This window comes from Crocuta crocuta, unplaced genomic scaffold (assembly GCF_008692635.1).
Source record: "Crocuta crocuta isolate KB4526 unplaced genomic scaffold, BGI_CrCroc_1.0 scaffold121, whole genome shotgun sequence".
In the NCBI taxonomy this organism is placed as follows: domain Eukaryota; kingdom Metazoa; phylum Chordata; class Mammalia; order Carnivora; family Hyaenidae; genus Crocuta; species Crocuta crocuta.
This window is the reverse complement of record NW_027528608.1, coordinates 3,483,914-3,504,844: the sequence shown is the minus strand read 5'-3', so window position 1 is coordinate 3,504,844 and position 20,931 is coordinate 3,483,914. Positions and strand designations below refer to the sequence as shown.

Here is a 20,931-nt window from a genome sequence, read left to right as displayed (position 1 = left end):
GCGAGGGCTCCCGCGGCGGTGTACCCGGCTGCCAAGTGCAGGTGGCTTCCGGGGCTGGAGGCAGGGAGGGACGCCTGGGGCTGCCTCATACAGGTGGCGGCGGAGGCTGGGGGTCAGGAGGGGTGCCCCGGGTCACCTCGGCCGGCGATCCCGCGCGCCTGGGGAAGGAATCAATTCCCAGTTGTGGGGGCGCCCGCGGCCTTGCTGCAAGTTGGGACCCGAGCCCACCTTGGACCCGAGCGCTTGGAGGGGTGGAGCGCCTGGAGACGGCTTGGCGTTCTTTTGCCTCCAGAACGCTTCCAGTGTCCGCTTCTTCGACTTTTAGAAGGAAGGGGAGAGCTGCGGGTGGGAGGTGACCTCGGGCGTTGCCCCCTTTTCTGCGCGGAGTCGCCGGGGAGGGGGTGCGCGCTGCGGACGTGAGCGCGCGGCCTCGCCCCTGCTCACTTTATGCTAAAGAGGATTTATCCGATTGTTGGAGAGACCTGCTGCGAGTGCTAGCTCGGCGGGAGATTTGTATCTCCCTGCGACCCTCCGCACGCACCGCGCCGCGGGCCCCGGGATAACAGCCCTGCAGCCCAGTGCGTCAAAAGCGACCCCAACTCGCAGAGCGGGGGCGCTGAGATGCCCGCAGGTGGCACCGCGGAACCTGGAGACATGGTGACACTTTCCACCCTGCCTCTTTGTAGGTTCCAAAGAATCTAAAAATAGCCTTTGGAGGTTGGCCAGGTTTGGCCCGGTGGGTTGAGAGATTGTTGTTTCTTTATCACATATAAGACAGAAGCCAGGGTACCTAATTATAAACAGGGAAGTGAAACTGTTTCTCACAGGACAGTCAATTCTTAATTGTTCAAAGCTTAAGGATCCAGTCGGTGAATGATCTTGGCACCTTCCTTCTTTTTCCACGTGACACAGCCTTTGGGCTTTTCTCTTCGGTGAGGAGCAGTGGCCCCAGGGGATGGGCAGGGGAGGGAACTGGAAACAGGTGACAGAAGAGTGGGAAAAATTCTTTTTGGTTAAATTGCTTTTCACATTAAAAAAAAGAGAGAGAGAGAGTAGTTTTAAGGTATATTTAAGTTCAAAGATGTCATCATGGAATTACAGGATTATAACTTCTAATTATGTGTGGCATTTGGGACAGAGGATCACAGGCCATGGAATTGCAGGAGGTGGAGCCTGGGAATCCCTAGATCTTGGTCCTCAGGCCCCAGAACCTGGCTGCCATCCTGGTGAAATTCCTGTGTAGCCTTCAGCAAGTTGCTGGCTCTTCCTGGGACTTCATTTCCTCCCTGAATTGTTTGTTTCCAGAACTGGTGGAGGTCTGGACTCGCGGCAGCATTTGGGGGAGATGACAGAGAGAGGGGTGGAAGGGGTGTGGAGCACCTGTGAGAGTTATGTTCCCAAGTCTTCCAGGACAGGTTTTCCAGGGAAGGATGTGCATAAGAAAGAGAAAGGATAGCTGGTGGGGGAACTGGGACAGGGTGCAAGGTTGGGTGTATTTTATTTTATTTTTAAAGATTCTGTTTTTAAGTAATCTCTACACACACTATGGGGCTTGAACTTTCAACCCCCGAGATCAAGAGTGGCATGGTCTGCTGACTGAGCCAGCCAGGTGTCCTGGTTGAGTATTTTTTTAGATGCAGTGTCTCTGGTGGTAAATAGGAGAATCCTGGGTGTAAAATAAGATGAATCACTGGTTTACAATTAGAAGCATCTCTCTGGAAAAGGAGATCTTGTAATGATCGTAGTGCTACATTATACCAGCCCGAAGAATGTTCTTTGTACCAGAATAATAAAAGGTGTTGATGGTGAACCTTTCTCATTTTGTGATCTGAGCCAGTCTAACCTAAAACAAACGCTCCCTGAATGCAAGGCAGATGTTCCACAGGTGAAAAGGGAGGTAGGGCACTTTAGGTAGAGGGAAGAGCAAGGGCTAAGGCATGGAATTGAGAGCACTTGTGAGGGAGCCCTCTAGGGTGTGGAGGTGTGCATGGGAACGAGGCTGTTCAGGGTCACCCATCCTGCAAAGGAACCTGGGAACCTCAAGGAGCCATCAGAGTGTTTCAAGAAGGACCAGACATGAAAGATTCGTGACCCAGAAAGCTGAGCCGTCTCTGCGTGGGGGATGAGGGAGAGGAAGTGGTGGGAGGCAAGGAGGAGTTGGGGACTTTTTGTCAACGTCTCTGCCCTTTCTGCTCTGATCCCGTTGATGGACCACTGATGACTTTTCAGTTATAAAGTGCTGTGTAAACGCAGCCTCACCACCCATCCTAACCAGCAGCTTGCTCCCCTAACTCAAACCGGGGATCTGGAGGCAGGGATCCCGGTGAGGAGGTGAGAATGATGGGCGACGGCGGTGCCTATAGGGATGGGGAGAGCTTACAGATAGGATATGGTGGGGAAGGTGCTGCTGACAAGCCCAAGCTGTCTGCCGTAGGTGTCTGGGTGGGTGGGCAGGCACCTCATTGAGGAGGGAGAACTTGGAGGCTGGCGTAGGGGCAGGTGGCTTTGAGGCCCCCATGACATATCCAAGTGGTGGTCCCAGTGAGGAGTTACCGAGAAGCCATGAAAGCACCCTGGCTGGAGATGGGGCTCTGGTGGGCACCAGTATGGGAGGCAATCGGGGTGTTGTGGAAAGGGCTCAAGACAGAAGGGAGTAATACTTCCACATAGGGACAGGCAGAGGGATGGGAGGCAAGCCAGAAGGGCTGCAGTGTCAAGGAAGTTGAGAGAAGAGAGTCTTTTTCGTGGAAAGGTGGGGTTGACAAATCAGAAGAGCACTGGAAAATACTGGATTTACGTATTCAGGGGGTTGTTAGTTAATGGGTGGGTAGAGAGTCAAAGGCAAAAGCCAATGGGGGCGGGGTGCAGAAGGAAGAAGGGCAGAGAAGGTGATGGGTGTAGCAAGATGGGGGTAGAGAGAGACAAGAAGGCAGGCTCATTTCAGAATGAGGAAGTCTAGAGCCTTTTTAAAGCTGAAGGTAAGGAAGTTCGGGGTGGAGGGCAGGTTGAAGATTCAGGGGAGAAAGAGAACAAGCTATGGAGGGGCCCCAGGAGGTGAGAGGCAGGGCAGGCAGGGTAACAGCTGCCAGACAACCTGGGCGGATGAGTCATCCAGGGGCCGTAAGCGAGGACCGCTGAGACTGGAGAGGTGGCCAGAGTGGGCTCCTCCGTCCCGTCCTCGGACTTTGGAGATTTTGCGCATGCTTAGAGGATCCAGTTAATTTCTGCTAAAATCAGCCTTCTCTTTTATCCTGTTCCTTATCCTACCTTTTCACCCCTCCCTTTTTTTTTTCCTCAAAAATGCCATTCTGCTCCATTCATTCCAAAAGCATTTATTGACTGACAGCTCTCAGCGTGACCCCTGTCAGATTCTGGGGCAGACTGAGCTGTGTGGCCCTTCACAGTGGGCCTCATGTCCTGGGGTGCAGGCAGTGCTGGGAGTCGGAGCTTTGTTCAGATAGCTCGGGCCGCGCTTGCATAGGAATCCGCTTCTTTGCTTTAGAACAGAGTGCAAAAAGTGGAGGTCCATGGTCCACATTCAGGGCTTCAACTCTGTTTTGTGTGACTCGCACACAAAATGGAAACGAATTGCCCCGAAGTTCGCTCTGCCAGCAGGACCTGGACCCTGTACATGACTGTCCTTGGCAGAGAGGGAGGTTCCCCAGGAAATCAGGGTCTTCTTGGGATTGTGTGGGACCTGGCTGTGCCGAAAGCCCGAGGACACGGACACAGCTTGGCCTCAGGTCAGGCCTCCTGGGCTGGCAGCCTGCGGCTCTCCAAATTGGAAACAAACACACACAATACTTTCTGGCCCGTTGCATTGTGTTTCTTTTCTCTCACTTCTGGCTTCTCACTGGTTTTTCTTTTTCTTTTTTTTTCTTTACATTAACATGTTTAAATAGCGGGACAAGCTCTGTAACTATAAATTACTTTCTTGAAAGAATGACCAGGGGAAATGGAGCTGCTTTTCCCAGATTTTCATGCTCCTCTTAATGAACATGTGTGGGAGAATGGAAGAATGTGTGTTCCGGCCTATAGTTAATGGAGAGGAATGTGCGTTTCCAGGACACCGCATCCTTAGAGCGGGTCCTGTCCCCCGAGCTCTCTGGGTGCCGTCATCCTAAAACCCGCAGGAAATCCTGTTCATGGCCAAGAGAGAAAACCAGCTGGAGATGAGGAGAGAAAGCCATTCCCCAGGGCTGTTGAAAGGGCCCTGCATGAAAGGTCTTAGCACCGTGTGGAAGGGGAGAATCAGGACAGATGCCGTTTTGTCTGTCCCTTTCTCTGCCTCTTCCTCCTTTGGGAACACTAATGACCTGAAATGGATTTAGCTCCATTGTTTTTACCCCAGGGCTGGAGGAGAAGTTGTTTCTTGTCCACAGAAGCCTCCAGGCTGGACAGGCTCCCAGGGTTCACTGTGTCCTGGTTTATGGTCCCTGTTTACTCTGGGCTTCCTTGGGGCTCCAGCAGAGAAGGAAGGATTCTTCTTCTTCTTCTTCTTCTTTTTTTAAACTTAGAAGCTCCTCCTGGTTCCTCCTCTGCACTATTCATCTCCATGAAGTGTAATTAATTCTGCGTTAGGTACATGTGTATATCATGTCATTAGGAGCATATTTGGTGCGGGGAAGCTTTCCGGGGGGCCAGGTCTGTGGTGCACAGTGTGGGTCATGGGGGCTCATGAGCTCCAGGTTTACCGGGTGTCGGCACCCATCCCCTTGGAGACTTGAATCCTCTCCCAGATTGGGAGGGCGGGAGGAGGGGTGTGAAGGTTGCTGATGCAGCCCTCTGCCCCTCCCCGTACACCACCATGGTCCCAGCCGGGTCCTTAAAGGCCAGGCTGGCTCCAAGTTGATCGTGGCCTTGGTGAGCATCTGCCTGGTGCCCTGGTGCATGCTAGCAGCCCAGAGGCGTGTATGACAGCCCCCTCTTCACATTGCTGGATCCTGGCCAGGAGGGGTCCCCTGGGAGAAACAGAATTTTCAGGGTGACTCAGAGGAGAGTCAGCATGATGAGCTAGCTGTAACAGTATGAATCTCCCTTGCTTCCTGGGGCTATTTGGATGGTTCCCAAGACACCACCCATTGATACCGAGCATTGGCTTTAGCCTGGTCACCACTTCCTTCTTTGGCTCAGGTACTAGAGTCTCGTGACAGGCTGCATTGGAGGTGGCCACAGAGGACAGTGGAATTGCAGGTGCAGCCCGGCCACAGGACGGGGTGTCTGGCAGAGTGGGGGGCGAGGGGTGCTGGCTGGGAGCGGGGTCTGCTGCCTGCAGCACCAGGGACAGGGGGAGGGATGTGAGTCCTTCTGGCCTTTCCAGTCAGACCCTCACAGTTCGCTGTGGCCATATGCCCTTAGAAAGTCCCAGGTTTTGATTGGGTTGTAAGAAGAGGAAAGGGCAGGTGATGGAGAACTTCAGGCGTAGCTTCTTTCTGGGGCCCCTGGGTAGCTCAGCTGGTTAAGCATCAGACTCTTGATCTCAGCTCAGGTCTTGATCTCAGGATCATGAGTTCAAGCCCTGGGTTGGGCTCTATGCCCGCCATGGAACCTCCTTGGAAAATTAAAAAAAAAAAAAAAAAAAAGTAGTTCTTTTTCTACATGTTACTTGTATTATAAAAGTACAATGAAGTATTGTAATTACAGAGAAAAGTAATTACAAAAATGTACAAATTCACACCCACACACCAGCCCTTCTCCCACACAGACACACTTTTCAGGCAGGAACTGTTAGCTATGGGTGAGTGAATCCTACTAGATGAATGAAGTAAGCAGGTCATGCGTTGGGACTGAAAATATATTTGATTCATGGAGATTTTGGCGATGGTAAAAGCTTTGTTATTCATTCAGCATGTTGCACAGTAATTGAGTGGTGTGCAGGAGGTATTGGTAAAGCTTTGTAGAAGTGACTGCAGGGAGCCTTTAGTTGGGATTCTGGCGAAGTGTTGAGTTCATACTGTGGCCTCCTTGCCCCCCATGTGAATGGCTGGGGGTGCTGGAGACAAGCCGGTGCTCCGTGATTCGCAGCCCCAGCTCCTGGCCGGGATCCTGGCAGGGCAGGAGGGCTCTTGAAAAATGCCAGACTTTTGTTTTAATTTTTGTGGATGTGGAAAAGCAAGATTCTGTTTCATCCAGCCTGCCCTGAATCAGCATCACTGCGAAAAGTTAAATTGCATGTATGTGTGTAGTGCAGGGATTGCATGCTATTTCGGTGCTTTCTGGTTGACAGCTTCTGGCTAACTCATAAACAAACAATTCTGTTTTCCAGAGTTTGGTGGTTGAGTGGGGGAATTGCATCATCAGGAAGGAGTGAGAAAGGCAGAGAAAATAGAAAACATCTTTGTGCTACAGGAGCAAAGCCTCCTCTTTCCCATGCCCTGTGAGAGGGGTTCTAGCTAGGAGATCCTGCCCTGTCACCCCGTACGCAGTCTTATACCTGACCTGGAGACCCCAGGGTCACACTGTGCCTTCATTTTGTTGCGAACACATCTACGTGCAGAAGCTTTTTGACTGCGTGGAAGAAGAGCCCATACTGGTTTTCTGGGTAGAGGGGAACCAGGCGCCCGGCGCTGAGCTGAGTGGGGCCCCTGGGGGAGGAAAGCCTGCTCCAGTCCCTCTGCATCTGCCTTCTCGATGACCTGGCCTTTCCTCCTGTCTGGTGTCTGTCTCTGGAGGTATAGGTTGAGTACCTTCTCCTTTCTTCCAAATGAAGTGCCTCCAATTTGTGCCAGGGTATGGCTTCTAAACACTTGCTTGCCAGCTGAGCAGTGTGACTGGGGGAGGTTGACAAGTGGAGTTTTCACTCGAGGTGAACTGATTCTAGTTAGGACTAATTAAAAAATGAGTTGCAGGGGCGCCTGGGTGGCTTAGTCGGTTGAGCGTCCGACTTTCACTTAGGTCATGATCTCGCGGTTCGTGGGTTTGGGCCCCGCGTCGGGCTCTGTGCTGACAGCCAGCTCAGAGCCTGGAGCCTGTTTCAGTCTGTGACTCCCTCTCTCTCTGACCCTCCCCTGCTCACGCTCTCTCTCTCTCTCCTAGAAATAAATAAAACATTAAAAAAAAAAAATTTAAAAAATGAGTTGCAGATGCCAGAAAAACCCAGTCTAAAATGGCACATGCACGAACACACTGGGCACATCCCTGCAATGGAATTCTGCTCGGCAATAAAAAGAGCAAACCACCGAGAAGTGCAACAGTGTGGATGAATCTCAGAGCATAATAATTGAACATAACACGCCAGAGTATGTGCTGTACGATTTCATTTCTGTGAAGTTCTAGAACAAGCAAAAGTCTATGGTGATGGAAACCAGAGTATTGGTGGCCTGGTGATGATGAAGATGTTCTAATTATTTTTTAATGTTTATTTATTTTAGAGAGAGAGAGAGAGTATGAGGGGGGAGGGGCAGAGGGAGAGCGGGCCAGAGGATCCAAAGTGGGCTCTGTGCTGACAGCAGCGAGCCCGATGTGGGTCTTGAACTCACAAACTGCAAGATCACAACCTGAGCCGAAGTCAGATGCTCAACCGACTGAGCCACCCAGGTGCCCTGAAAATGTTCTAAGTTTGATTGAGGTAGTGATTCCAGAGGTTTATACATTCATCCAAACCCATTGAGCTGTGTATTTAGAATCTATGTATTTTATTATACATAAATTATACTGCCATTTAAAAAATGGTTGAGGCAAGAAAGGGAATGCATTGGCTCCTGTAACTGAGCAGTCCAGAGGAATGGCTGCAGGCCTGGCTTGATCTACGGTTCAGGTGCTGCTAGTAGCAATTTCTCATCTGTGTTCCCCCTGGACTGGTATTTATTTCTGGGGAGACATTCCCCTGCTGGTGGTAAAGGCCAGTGGGGGAAAAAAATGAAGGCGTCTTCCTCATGGGTTCTGATTATCCTCTGTCAGGTGCTCACTCTGAGTCCATCTTAGGGCCAGCGGCCTTCAGTTTCCAACTGACCAGGTGAGAGGTCAGTGTTCTTTCTCTTGGAAAGGAGGTGGGGGAGCGCTGAGTTACCACCCTTGATTGTCAAGGGCTACAAGGTGGGAGAGTGGGACCCGGTCACCGTGCCCAGGGTATGCACAGTGATGCCACCCCTTGGCCAGGAAGCCCGTGAGAGATGTGTGGGGGCTGCAGGCAAGCTGTCCCAGCCAGCATCGCCCCGAATTCCTGCTGCTGGCTGCCTCACGGCTCATCTTAAGAGTGGCAGCAGGGATGCAGGCTTGAGTTTGACTCCCACCCTCCCTGCCTTGAGTAGCTCACTTACTGTGCAAGCCTCAGGACTGTGGGATCTCAGATGCTGTAGCAGGGTCTGTACCAGACGTCTGACTCCTGGGACATGCCCTGCAGTGAAGTTGGGGCCTCACTCAGTATTTACTTTTCTGGGCGTTGGCTGTTGGACCATCTTCCAGCGTTTTAACACCAATACAAATGCCCGCACACACATTCCATGTGGCGGAGAGACTCACTTCACTGTAGGACTTGTAGACCGTGACCTCTGAGGCCAGGACAGTTCAGCCCCCCACCCCCACCTCCCCATTATTCCTGGTTCCCAGGTTAAGCAGGTGTGACAGGTGCCGCCTGGGGCCCTGGCACAAACCTTCATTGCAGTTTGCAGAAGCTCTCCATCCTGTTAGGAACCCACCAAGAACTGAGGCATGAGCGAGGACCTTGGGTCCCCACCAGCAGAGAACCATCGAGGGGGCCAGTGGACAGCTCGCAGCCTCTGGAGATGCCAGGGGCCTTTATGGCAGTCTTGCCCAGACTTGCTTCTCGGGGCTTCTGGAAGCTTCCACATAGTCCTGTGGGTGTTCCTGGTGTTTCCACCTGGCCCAACATTCCTACCTGTCAGTAAGAAGTAATGTCGTTTTGGTTCCAATTACTCAGTCATATCTAATCCTAAGCATTCCTGTGTCTTATCTGGAAACTTGACTCCACATCTGTGGGCCAGCCAGAAGTTGGGTAGAGTATAGGAGCAGGAAAAAGTTCTTATCCGGGAGCTGGAATGGCCGCTTATCTTAGCGCTGGGAGTGTCCATAAAGGAATGCGTTATTAAAGCTTCTCTGTGAAATGGAACACAGCTTGGGTGAACCATGTGATTTTTGAGTCAGATCAAGCCATCCCTTCTCAGTAATTTTAGAAAGTGTAAAGGAAAAGAGGAGGGTCATTATTTTAGGCTTTGAATATTCAATTAGCTTGACATTAAAGACCTTTTAGTCTTATATCTGGAAAAAGTTTTCTGACTTTTAAATCAGAGATCATTGAATGCTTTGAAAGATGTTAACGTTAAGACCAGTCCAAATCAGGGGCGNACTGGTAAGAATGAGAAATCTTTGTGGAAGGAGAAATGTAGGTAACTCATGTCTGACCCACTAGTCCAAAGGCCACTGATATGGGGAATCCCTGAGAAGATTAGGTTTCTGAGTAACTTCTCCCTCCTTGGGGTGGAGGCCATGGGCCTGGGTAGGGCAGAGGTGGGGCCGAGCTGAAGGGCAGTGACGCAGCTGGAAAGGGCATCTTTTCATGGAGTGCTGCTCACCAGCCCCTCCTGGGCCGTGTAACCACAGCACCCTCTGTGGGCAGGACCTAATGATAAGCAAGGCTGGCCCCTGCCTGGCATCTGGGGCTCTCTGGAATGTTCCTTCCATCCCCTAACTGATGAGGTCTGCTCACTTTCCCTAGGCTGATGGCACCAACAATGTGGTTTATGATGAATACCTGCTGGGAGTCTAGAATTTTGGCATGTGCCAGGCAGGGGGTGGCTTTGTGATTAGTTCCCAGTAAAATCCCTGGGCATCGATTTTCTAATGGACCAACCTGGGCAGTGACATCACATCCATGTTACTGCATTTTTGTCGCTGGGGGAAGAATAGGCTCTGTGTGACCCCTCATGGGAGGGAGAAGCATAAGGAATCCTGCACATGGATTGTTCCAGACTCTACCCGTGTCTTTTCCTCTGTGTCCAGCTCTGTCCTTACTGAGCTGCTGTTGTATAGCTGTGAGTGCATCTGTACACTGCGTCCTGTGAGACTTAATGAATCTCTGAACATGGGGCTGGTCTTGGGAATTCCCAACATCACACCAATAGGAAAAATAACGGCACATGCATGAAATGCATGAGCAAGAAAGAAACCAATTCACAGTGGCTGTTTTGGAGTTGCATAATTATGAGTGACTTTTATTTTGTTTTATACTTTTCAACGTTCTATGTGTTTTCCATTTTGATGTTACTTTTATTTTCGGAAAAGGTTTGTTTTTAAAACCTTCTTATATTAGACATTGTCATTTTTATTTTTAAAGTTTATTTATTTTGAGAGAGAGAGCAAGAGAGAGAGAGCATGTGCATGCAAGAGAGAGTCCATGAGAGCAGGAGAGGGGCAGAGAGAGAGAGAAAGAGAGAGAGAGAAAGAAAATCCCAAGTAGCGTGCTGTCAGCGCAGAGCCCACTGGGCTCGATCCCATGAGCCACTAGATCATGACCTGAACCGAAATCAAGAGTTGGACACTCAACCGACTGAGCCCCTAAATGTTGTCATTTTTATTTTTATATTTTAGTTTTAGTTTTCTGTTTTATTTATTTTTGAGAGAAGAAGAGACAGAGTGTGAGCGGGGAGGGGCAGAGAGAGAGAGGGAGACACAGAATCCGAAGCAGTCTACAGGCTCTGAGCTGTCAGCACAGAGCCCGACGTGGGGCCTGAGCTCACAAACCTTGAGATCATGACCTAAGCCGAAGTCTGATGTTTAACCGACTGAGCCACCCAGGCGCCCCCTAAACATTGTCATTTTTAGAGTGGCTGGCCTCTGAAGGGTCATCTCTTATTTTCCCTTAGGGTTGCAACCCTCTTGCACAAACTGGCCGAAGCAAACTGCAGAACCAGAGGGCTGCCTTGAACCAGCAGATCCTGAAAGCCGTGAGGATGAGAACAGGAGCAGAAAACCTTCTGAAGTAAGTGTCTCCTGGCTCCACTGCCTCAGCGGGGAGCCAGCCTCTCCCGGAGCCTGTCCCTAAACGCCTGCCCAGCTTCCTCTCTAGCTCTCGGTTTAAACTTTGGGTTCCTTCCTTGTTTCTGGTGCCTGGAGCAGGCCCTTCGTTGCCTGGAGCTTGACTATGTTAAAGACCAGTATTTTACCCCACCTGTCTGTGTGTTTGGGGCTGGGGGAAGCCAGTGATCACATTCCTGTTTGTCTTCTCAGCTTTCTATGCGACTTGTCTGTCTGTTTTCTTTGTTGCCTAGTGGGGAAACCAAGCCTGGTTTAGAATCACTGCTTGGTAAGTGTTTGTTGGATGTAGAAGGGAAAGGAAAGGCAGGAGGGAAGGGAAGGGACAGTTCTATTTCCAGTGCCCAGCCCTCTATTGAGAGGCTCCAGTATAATCCTATGGCTTCCGGGCACTCATTATTATGCTCCGGTGGTAAACTAGTTACTTATCAAGCCTAGAACTCGGTGAAGCTTTGCCTGTGTCATAGGCAGCTGGAAGCCCTCCCTGCACCCCTCAGTGCAATATGAGAGAGTGTGCCCGGCTCCCCTTGTGTACAAAGAGTGCAGACTTTCTTCTTCCTTCAGAGTTCTGGGGGAAACTCTTGTCAGCCCCATGCCATCAGGGGATCCAGGGTAGGCGCCGTGCCTGCTGCCCGGCTAAGTGAGACCGATGCTTCCTGGAGCCTTGGAAAGAGATGCGGGGCGCTTGCAGGGACCTGGAGCCCGGAAACCCGGCAGGAGATGGATAACGGGTGTTCCCTGTGGGTCAGTCGCACTGTTGGAGGCGTTTGGGAGCCCAGAGGCTGTTGGGAAAGACAGATACACCAAACCGGGTGTTCATAACAGAGCTGCAATAGTCAGATGCTCACAGATATGTACGAGTAGCATGATCATCTCCTCCACATGAGCTGCTCACCTGAGCACTCAGGAAAGACAGGAGGAGGGTTTCTGATCATGAACTTAGGGTAGACGCATTTTGGGATCCATCTGTGTTTGCTCCCTAGGAAAGCTGTCTGAGCTATTAAGTGAGTGGAACAGGAAGATGCCCTATATTTGAATTTTAAAGGGTTTGTATGGTCGCTTTTGTGCACGCACAGACTTCTTCCAGAAAGGATGACGAAAGAAGCCATTATAGTTGCCTCTTGGGAGGAAGACCAGGGATGGGGTGGAGGATACTCCTACCTGTAATGTTACTGCCTCCAGGATTTGGGTTTTCTTTTACAAAGAGCATGGATTACTTTCTTTCATTTTTCTTGTGAAATCCTGCAAAGGCCCAGAAGGTGATACCACCGACCACCTGAACCTGCCACGGACCTGGGAACAACAGTGTTGTGCCTTGTGTAGGCATCAATACTCATGGACTAGCAGAGAACACAAGTCCTGGGGCGTCCAGGCTTCCAGGAACCTCTTCTCCAACTATTTCTGTAACGGGGGGAAGCTAGGTCATTACTGGAGGAGACTAGGAAGCTACTACAACATTTCACCCTTTTTTTTTTTGTCTTAATTTACTTATTTTTAAGTACTCTCTACACCCAATGTGGGGCTCGAACTCATGACCCTGAGATGACTAGACTCATGACTGAGCCAGCCAGGTGCCCCAGTACATTTCACCTTGTATTTTGTTTTTTTAAAAAACTCTTTAAAATTGATTATTTATTTTTGAGAGAGAGAGAAAGTGTGAGCGGGAGAGAGAGAGAGAGAGAGAGAGGGAGAATCTCAAGCAGGCTCTGGGCTCGAACTCATGAAACTATGAGATCACGACCTGAGCCGAAATCAAGACCCAGCCGTTTCACTGACCGAGCCACCCACCCACGCGTCCCAACATCTCACCTTTTAAAATGTTGGGCAGTGTCCCTGTCCCCAGAGACATCTGGAGACCTGGAGACTGTCAGGGCTGCAGTGTGTGGAGCTCATGTGCAGCTTAAGGAGGGGCTCCGATTCAGGAGTGCGGGCCCTGGGTTGGGCTTGCCGTGCCGGGAAGGGCGTAGGCGTGTTCCCCCCAGTGTGGTTTGTGGCTGCAGTTTTGGCTGACGCTTTTGATGGGCCAGCCCTGTGGCTCAGGGGGCGGGCGGGCAGCCTTGAGTCTGTGGCTCCCCAGGAGCGGACTGCAGTCGACTGGCCTGTCATTCACCCAGTAAATGAATTTGTTGAGCCCCCAGGAAGCGGCAGGCACCGTTTGAGGTACGCGAGGAGAAGGCTGTAGGCAATGCAAATGAGGCCCTGCTTTCCCGACGCTGAATCTCTTGTGCGGGGACCTTACTCACCGTAAGCCACTTATGTCAGAGGTGATACTTTCTAGGGTGTCGATGGAAAGGAAGTGGGGTAGAAGTTGACAGTGTGGTGCAGCCTGAGAAACAGGCCAGTCAGGGAGGCCCTTTCTGACCAGGGGCCTTGGTGTTTTCAAGACGCAAACCAGCGTGGGTTTGTTTTTTTTTTTTTTTTTTTTTTTTTTTTTTTTTTTTGTTTTTTTTTTTTTTTTTTGTTTTTTTTTTTTTTTTGTCTGTCTTCCTCTTTTAATGACACCAGCAAGCAGCCTCTGAGGCCCAGTGGTTCAAGCTCATTGTCAAGTTAGCGTTTGTTGAGCTGGCAGCGTGGGGGTTGGGTGGGGTTGTTAATGATTTTCGCAGTGACCTGACCTAAAAGTTCAGAGCGGCCCTTTCTGGAGAGTGTTGGGAGAGGGAGCCCTGCAGGTATTTATTAATCTGACAACAGTAGCACCAACAGTTTCCCAAAAACAAATAGGGCGTCCAGCCAAGGCCAGCTCTGGCCCCACGGCTGTCCCTGGGTGGCTGATTAGGTGGCTGTCCCTGCTGGCAACGGATGGTGTAAGTCATAAATTGAGCCCTGCTCTCCTGTGCACCTGTTTTCAGGTTCCCGATGTGTCCTCCACAGCTCTCAGATAAAGATCGAGCAGTTGGGACTGGGTAGGGTGGCCTTTGGGAAAGTGTCCTCCAAAATGCAGGAATGCAAGGGCCCAGTGCTTACCCGCATTGGTAGGGGCTGCGACGCTGGGCATGGAACTGGCCGGAGCCAGGCTTTGTACCCCTTCAAGGTCTCCCTCCTCCTCTGAGCCATATCGGCCTAGAGCCCGTGAGCTTCCTGAGGTTGGATTAGGAAGATAGCAGTTATTTTAAATGTACTTTTCCAGGCTAAGCAGGGACAATATTCTCTCTCTTTTCCTAGAGCCCTGCCCTCCCTTGAGAAAAGCTGGGGTAGAAATGTGATGACATTTCTCTGAAACAGAGATGGGTCTTTGTAAAGTTGAAAGCAACTCGCCACATAGTTTAGCTTTAACTAAATGGGCCTTTGAACGAGGGCGGGTCAATTAACATCTTTGGGGTTTAGGTTCCCCTCTTGGACTGAGAGCTTCGGGCTGGAGCAGGACTGGCCCACTCTGAGGCTTACAGGGGCTGGGCCAGCTTGGGAAAGAGCGGAGGGGGCTGGGCCTGCTGTTGGGAGGCAGTAGAGAGTGGTGGGGATGGTGGTGAAGTGCAGAGCGCGTGCTTTCTCTGGAGGGACCACCCACAGTTTGCCTCATAGGGAGGGCACAGCGAGGGTTGCCAGATCTTTGGATTCTCTTCTTCCAGAAGATAGAGATCTGATCTTTTTGTCTCCTTTTTACTTTTCTTTCTTTCTTTTTTAAATCTTCTGATATTGGAATTTTTAAATATTGGCACATAGTTCAAAAGGGGAAACATCACACCCTGAGGGCCAAATGAACTGTCCCCTGGACCTCCAGTTTGTGACCCCTGAACCAGAGGGTCGTGAAGTGCTGGGCAGAGGTGGCCAGGGGCAGCCTCAGCGGTAACAAGCATGACTTGAGGTTCGTGGCTGCTCACACGGTCAATTCGGATAGAGGCTGGTGTATGTTTGTGCAGTGGGGTGTGTGAGTCCCCCGTGGCCTTTGGGGCTCGCAGCAACCCCGGGGCCTGCCTTCCTACGCTGGGAGCGGGTGTCCTGCCAGACCAGCTGATCTGCCGCCTTAGCTGACCACACGAGGTCACCAGGCGGTACTTGCAGGATTTGGGGTTAGATGGATTAAGGTCAGACTGTTTCAATCAGGTGTCTGAAGCTGGTGCAAGTCTTCATGCTTATCAACATGCCTGTTCCTGAGGGGACAATTTTACTGGAAGATTTGACAGCAAAAGATTCCACTAAAGCCAATGGAGTTATATGGGTCAACATTCAAAATTCACACACAGCTGTAAAACAAAACACAGGACCTTGAAGAAAGTTTGGACTTGGAGCAGAGATACAAGCCATCATCATGTGAGGGCTTCTTGAGGTCGAAAGGGTCTCGGCAGTCCAAATTCAGAGGAAGAAGAATGCATGGCTGTTGTCTGTACCCTCAGGAAATAGTTTGAATATGGCCTTCCTTGTTGAGTTCATCACTCATAGACAGTGAGTGAGACATCTTCTCATTCTTGACTTTTTTGCAGCACGTGTGTGCTCTTTATGAAGTATACAAGGGAAAAGGTCTTTCCTTGGTGGCCCAGGCCTGAGGGAGGCCATGGAGGACCTGGGCCGAAACACCCTTTTGCTTCATCCTGGTGGGCCTCAAGTGCTCTTTTGGTTTGTTTGTTTGTTTATGAGAGAGAGAGGGTGAATGGGGCAGAGAGAGGATCATAAGCAGGCCCCACACTCAGCGTAGAGCCTGACATGGGGCTTGATCCCATGACCCTGGGATCATGACCTGAGCCAAAATCGAGACTCGCTCAACTGATTGAGCTCCCCCAGGGACCCCACGGCCTCTTTTGGCTGTAACATCAGTTACCGGGCCACAAGCTTCTCGGAGGAAGTTTGCACCCAAGGGAAAGGTGAGAAAAAAGCCATGTTCTCCCATGGAAGCAGTTTGTTGGCATCCGGAAAGGCAGCCCAGATGCAGAGCACCAGTACCGAGGAGATGGGGGCCCCGGTTTTAATTCCTAATTTGGGCCAGCTGATTCCATTTTTGTATGTTCCCCCAGACTGTTCCCCCAGCCTGGGCACATACAGTTTGATTTACCTTATTTGAGAAGCCCCTTCCACCAGTGAAAAATCATTATCTGTACTAGAAGCAGCTCACACTCTAGGGTTTTCCATTTCATCATTGTACACAAAGCTAGCACTGTGGAAACTGACTCTGACGCCCCACCTGGCCACCAGCTTTTCCCAGAGTGACCTACATGGAGGTCCACGTCCAAAGAGCAGCTCGCTGATTTGTTGCAAATCCTAAATCTTAATTTGCCAAATCAAGAGGGAAGAGAAGGGGCAAATCAATATATAGAGGAGAAAAGTCAAGAGTTGGCTTGTTTGGGGGTCTTGCAGGTATTTGGGCAAGGGCCTTAGGGTGTAAATTGGTATATTTAAGCTGGATCCACTCTGTTGCAGAGAACCAGCTCCACTGCGCCCCCCGCCTCCCCGTTTCTTCTAGAAAGCGGTGTTTACTCTGCCATTTTTTTCTTTCATTAGCTGAAATTTGTTGAGCTCCTCATCACGTGGAAAAGACAATGCCAGTTTCTAGGAGAAGTGGAAAGAACCAGAAATATATATATTTGGTCTCTATGCCTGGTTCCTGGCACAGAGCTCCTAGAACTCTTGGAATCTCCTGTCCTCTGTGTGTTAATGAAGTGACTCCTAATGGGGGAAGGGAGCCTTCAAGATGGGGTCTGTTTACCAGAAAGACCAAATCTGAGTAGAGGGTTAGTCCCCACCTCTGGACCTTTGGGGAAGGGAAAGGGACTGAAGAGTGGGTTCAATCACTAACACCCAGTGATTTAATCAATTTTGCCCACATAATGAAGTGATGAAACCTCCGTAAAACCCCTCACAATGAGGTTTGGGGGCTTCCAGATGGGTGAACACATCAAGGTGCCAGAAGGGTGGTGTGCCTGGAGAGGGCATGGAGGCTGCTTCACCCCTCATTGGCCAATGGGTCTGTTCCATCTGACTGTTCTTAAGATGTGTCCTTTAAAATAAACCAGAGAGGGTGCCTGGGTGGCTCAGTTGGTTAAGTGTCCAACTTCGGCTCAGGTCACGATCTCGAAGTTCATGAGTTTGAGCCCCACATCAGGCTCTGTGCTGATGGCCGAGAGCCTGGAGCCTGCTTAGGATTCTGTGTCTCCTTTTCTGTCTGCCCCTCTCCCATTCGTGCTCTCTCTCTCTCAAAAAAAAATTAAACATTAAAAATTTTTTTGCTACACTTTTTTTTTTTTAATGTTTTATTTATTTCTAGGAGAGAGAGACAGCGTGAGCAGGGGAGGGTCAGAGAGAGAGGGAGTCACAGACTGAAACAGGCTCCAGGCTCCGAGCTGGCAGTCAGCACAGAGCCGGACGCGGGGCTTGAACCCACGAACCGCGAGATCATGACCTAAGCGAAAGTTGGACGCTTAACCGACTAAGCCACCCAGGCACCCCTAAACATTAAAAATTTTTAAAAGAATAAAATAACCACAGTAAATGTAAGTAAAGTGTTTTCCCGAGTTTTCTGAGTCATTCTGGCGAATTATCATAGAAGGGTGTTGTGGGAACCCTTGATCTGTAGCTTGCTGGTCACAAGTATGGGTGCCCCCCTCCAAACCTTGCATCTGGCACCTGAGATGGCAGCAGTCTTGTGGCACTGAGCCTTTAACCTGGAAGAATTAAACTAAATTGAAGTGTTGGGCACCCAGTTGGGGTCAGAGATCAGAATTGGAGAGTTGCAAATACCACTGTTTTAAAAAAACTAAGCTATTCGAATTAGAATGGAATCATTGGTGTGCATCACATGAATGCTTTGGTTTGGGCAACTTTTGTCTTAGGGAGTATGTTTGTGTATGGGTATACTGTGTTGTGATATAAAATGTGTTTCTTACTGATAATCATGCTTCACCCCCTCCCCCCAAATTCCCAAACTGATGTTCTTCACCAGACTGAGCTTCCAATATCATTGCCCAGGTGGGGAGCTCCGATGTGTACGTGTGAGGACTTAACGAGCAGGAGCAGTAAAACCACAAGTGTCATCATATCTGCTGCCAGGGTCAAGCATGGCTTTTTCTGAGGAGGTGTGACATAAGCGTGTGGGTTCAAGAAGCAGGAGATCGGTGAAGGAAGGGAGGGAAGACATATAAATACATCATGGAGAGAAACTGATGGGCCCACATATGTGACAAGTCAGGAAGCACCCCAGTGGAGAGGGCAGAGTGTAGGGGAAGTGGCTTAGCGTTTTATTTTCTGGAGGAAAGGCAGGTGAGCAAAGCAAGCGCCAGGCAGGTGGCTGGGTTTTCATCGGCTGGGGAGGGGAAGGTGACCGGGTACTGTGTCGCTGGCTGGCTGGAGCTCTTGGCTGATGAGCCTTGGGTGTTCTCATCTGTGAACTGAGGAGGTTCTAGTAGCTGGTCTGAGGAATGACGGAGGATTTGGCAGGATGGCTCAGGGGAATGTACTCAGCAAGGTCTGGCTCAAGACTTGCTTGTTAACTGTTATTTTTGCAGTGATTCCTAATCTGTAAAATGTACCTGTAAATCTTCCAGGAAGCATCCAACCTTCTGCTTTGAAGACTTGGGTAACGTTTATCCCTTCATATCACTTAAGCCATTCTGTTCTCTGGATGTGTCATATTTTGCATATCCACTTGCCAGTTAATGGAGGGATATCTGGGTATTTTCTTCTTTTTGGCTATTATGAATAATGCTACAGTAAACATTCACATACACGTCTTTGTTGGGATGTACATTTTCATTTCTCTCATAGATTCCTAGCAGTGGAATATGCGGTTGTGTGATAAGTTTATGTTTCTCATTGTTAAAAACTACCCAGCTGTTTTTTCCAAAGTGGCCATGTCATTTACATTCAGCGGTGTAGGAGGGTTCCGGTTCTCTGCATCCTCAGCAACACTTGTTATTGTTTCTTTTTTATCCTGCCAGTCGAGTCGTGTATTGGTATCTCATCCTGGTTTTAATGTGTATTTCCCTATATTGACTGATGACGTTCACCATCTTTTTGTATGTTTATTAGTGATTCATATATATTCTTTAGTAAAATGTGTATTCAAATCTTCTGTACATTTTATGAATTCAGAAAGTTGCAGGCTACAAAATCGATATACAGAAATCTGTTGTATTTCTACGCACGAATAACAAATCAGAAAGAGAAAATAAGAAAACCTTTCCACTCACAACTGCATCAAAAATAATACAATACCTAGGAATACATTTAACAATAGAGGTGAAAGACCTGTACACTATTAACTATGGCACTGATGAGAGAACTTAAAGATACAAATACATGGAAAGACATTCCATGCTCATGGACTGGAAGAATTAATATTGTTAAAATGTCCATATAGCCAAAGCAATCTACAAATTCACTGCAGTCCCTATCACAATTCCAATGGCACTCTTCAGAAATAGATAAAATAATTCTAAAACTTCCATGGAACCACAAAAGAGCCTGAATAGTTAAAGCAATCATGAGAAAGAAGAACAAAGCTGGAGGCATCACGCTTCCTGATTTCAAACTATATCACAAAGCTCTAGTCATCAAAACAGTATGGTACAAGTGTCAAAACAGACACACAGATGAATGAAACAGAATACAGAGTGCAGAAACAAACCCATGCATATATGGTCAATCAACTTATGACAAAGGAGCCAAGAATATACAATGGGGAAAGGATAGTCTCTTAGTGATGGGGAAACTGGACAGCCACATGCAAAAGATGAAACTGAACTGCTCTCTTACACTTTGCACAAATACTAACTCAAAATGGATTAAAGACTTCAGTATATGACCTGAAATCATAAAAGTCCTACGAGAAAACATAGGGAGTAAGCCCTTGACATTGATCATGGCAGTGAATTTTTGCCTTTGACACCAGAAGCAAAGGCAGCAAAGCAAAAAACAAATGGGGCTACGTCAACCTACAAAGCTTCTCCACAGCAAGGAAACGATCAACGGAATGAAAAGGCAACCTACCGAATAGGAGAAAATATTTGTAACTCATGTATCTGATAAGGGGTTAATACAGAAATATAGAAAGAACTCATATAACTCAACAGCACAAAAACAAACAATCTGATTATAAAATGGCAGAGCACCTGAATAGACATTTTTCTAAAGAAGACACACAGATGGCCAACAGACACATGAAAAGATGCTCAGCATCACTCATTATCAGGGAAAGGCAAATCAAAACTACAGTCAGATCTCACACCTGTTAGAACGGCTATTATCAAAAAGAGAAGAAATAACAAGTGTTGGTGAAGACATGGAGAAAAGGGAACCCTTGTGCACTGTTGGTGGGAATATAAATTGGTGTAGCCACTATGGAAAATAGTATGGAGTTCCCTTTAAAAAAATTAAAAATAGAACTACCATGCAATCCAGCAATTCTACTTCTGAGTATATTTCTGAGGAGGACAAAAACACTAACTCAAAAAGATATCTGCACCCCCATGTTTCTTGCAGCATTATTTGCAATAGATAAGATATGGAAACAGCCTAAGTGTCCATCATTGGATGAATGGATGAAGAACATGTGGTATGTATACATATGCAGTGTAATATTATTCGTCCATAAAGAAGCATGAAATCTTACCTTTGTGACAATATAATATGGATGGACTTCGAGGGTATTGTGCTGAGTGAAATAAGTCATACAGAGAAATGCCATATGAGCTCACTTACATGTGCAATCTATTAAGAAAAAGAAAACAACTCATAGCTACAGAGAACAGATGGAATGTTGCTAGAGTTGGGGGTTAGGAGATAGGTGAAATGGGTAAAGGGTGTCAAGAGGCACAAACTTTCAGTTATAAAATAAATAGGTGATGGGGATGTGGTGTACAGCATGGTGACTCTGGTTAATAATACTGTATTGCAGGAGCACTTGGTGGCCCAGTGGTTGAGTGTCTGATTCTTGATTTCGGCTTGGGTCATGATCTCATGGGTTGTGGGTTCAAGCCCCGTGTTGGGCTCCTGCTTGGGATCCTTTCTCTCCCTCTC

At 48.8% G+C, this 20,931-nt stretch overlaps 1 protein-coding gene across 1 annotated transcript in view; it reads left to right on the top strand.

Moving 5' to 3' along the window:
* The first annotated feature begins 2,340 nt into the window (after positions 1-2,340).
* RHPN2 (rhophilin Rho GTPase binding protein 2) overlaps positions 2,341-20,931 on the top strand; it is a 54,206-nt gene continuing 35,615 nt past the window's right edge. The window contains exons 1-2 of the mRNA XM_077754688.1: positions 2,341-2,430; positions 10,821-10,936. Coding sequence (XP_077610814.1) covers positions 2,341-2,430; positions 10,821-10,936 — 206 coding nt within the window. The remainder of the gene's footprint in view (positions 2,431-10,820; positions 10,937-20,931) is intronic.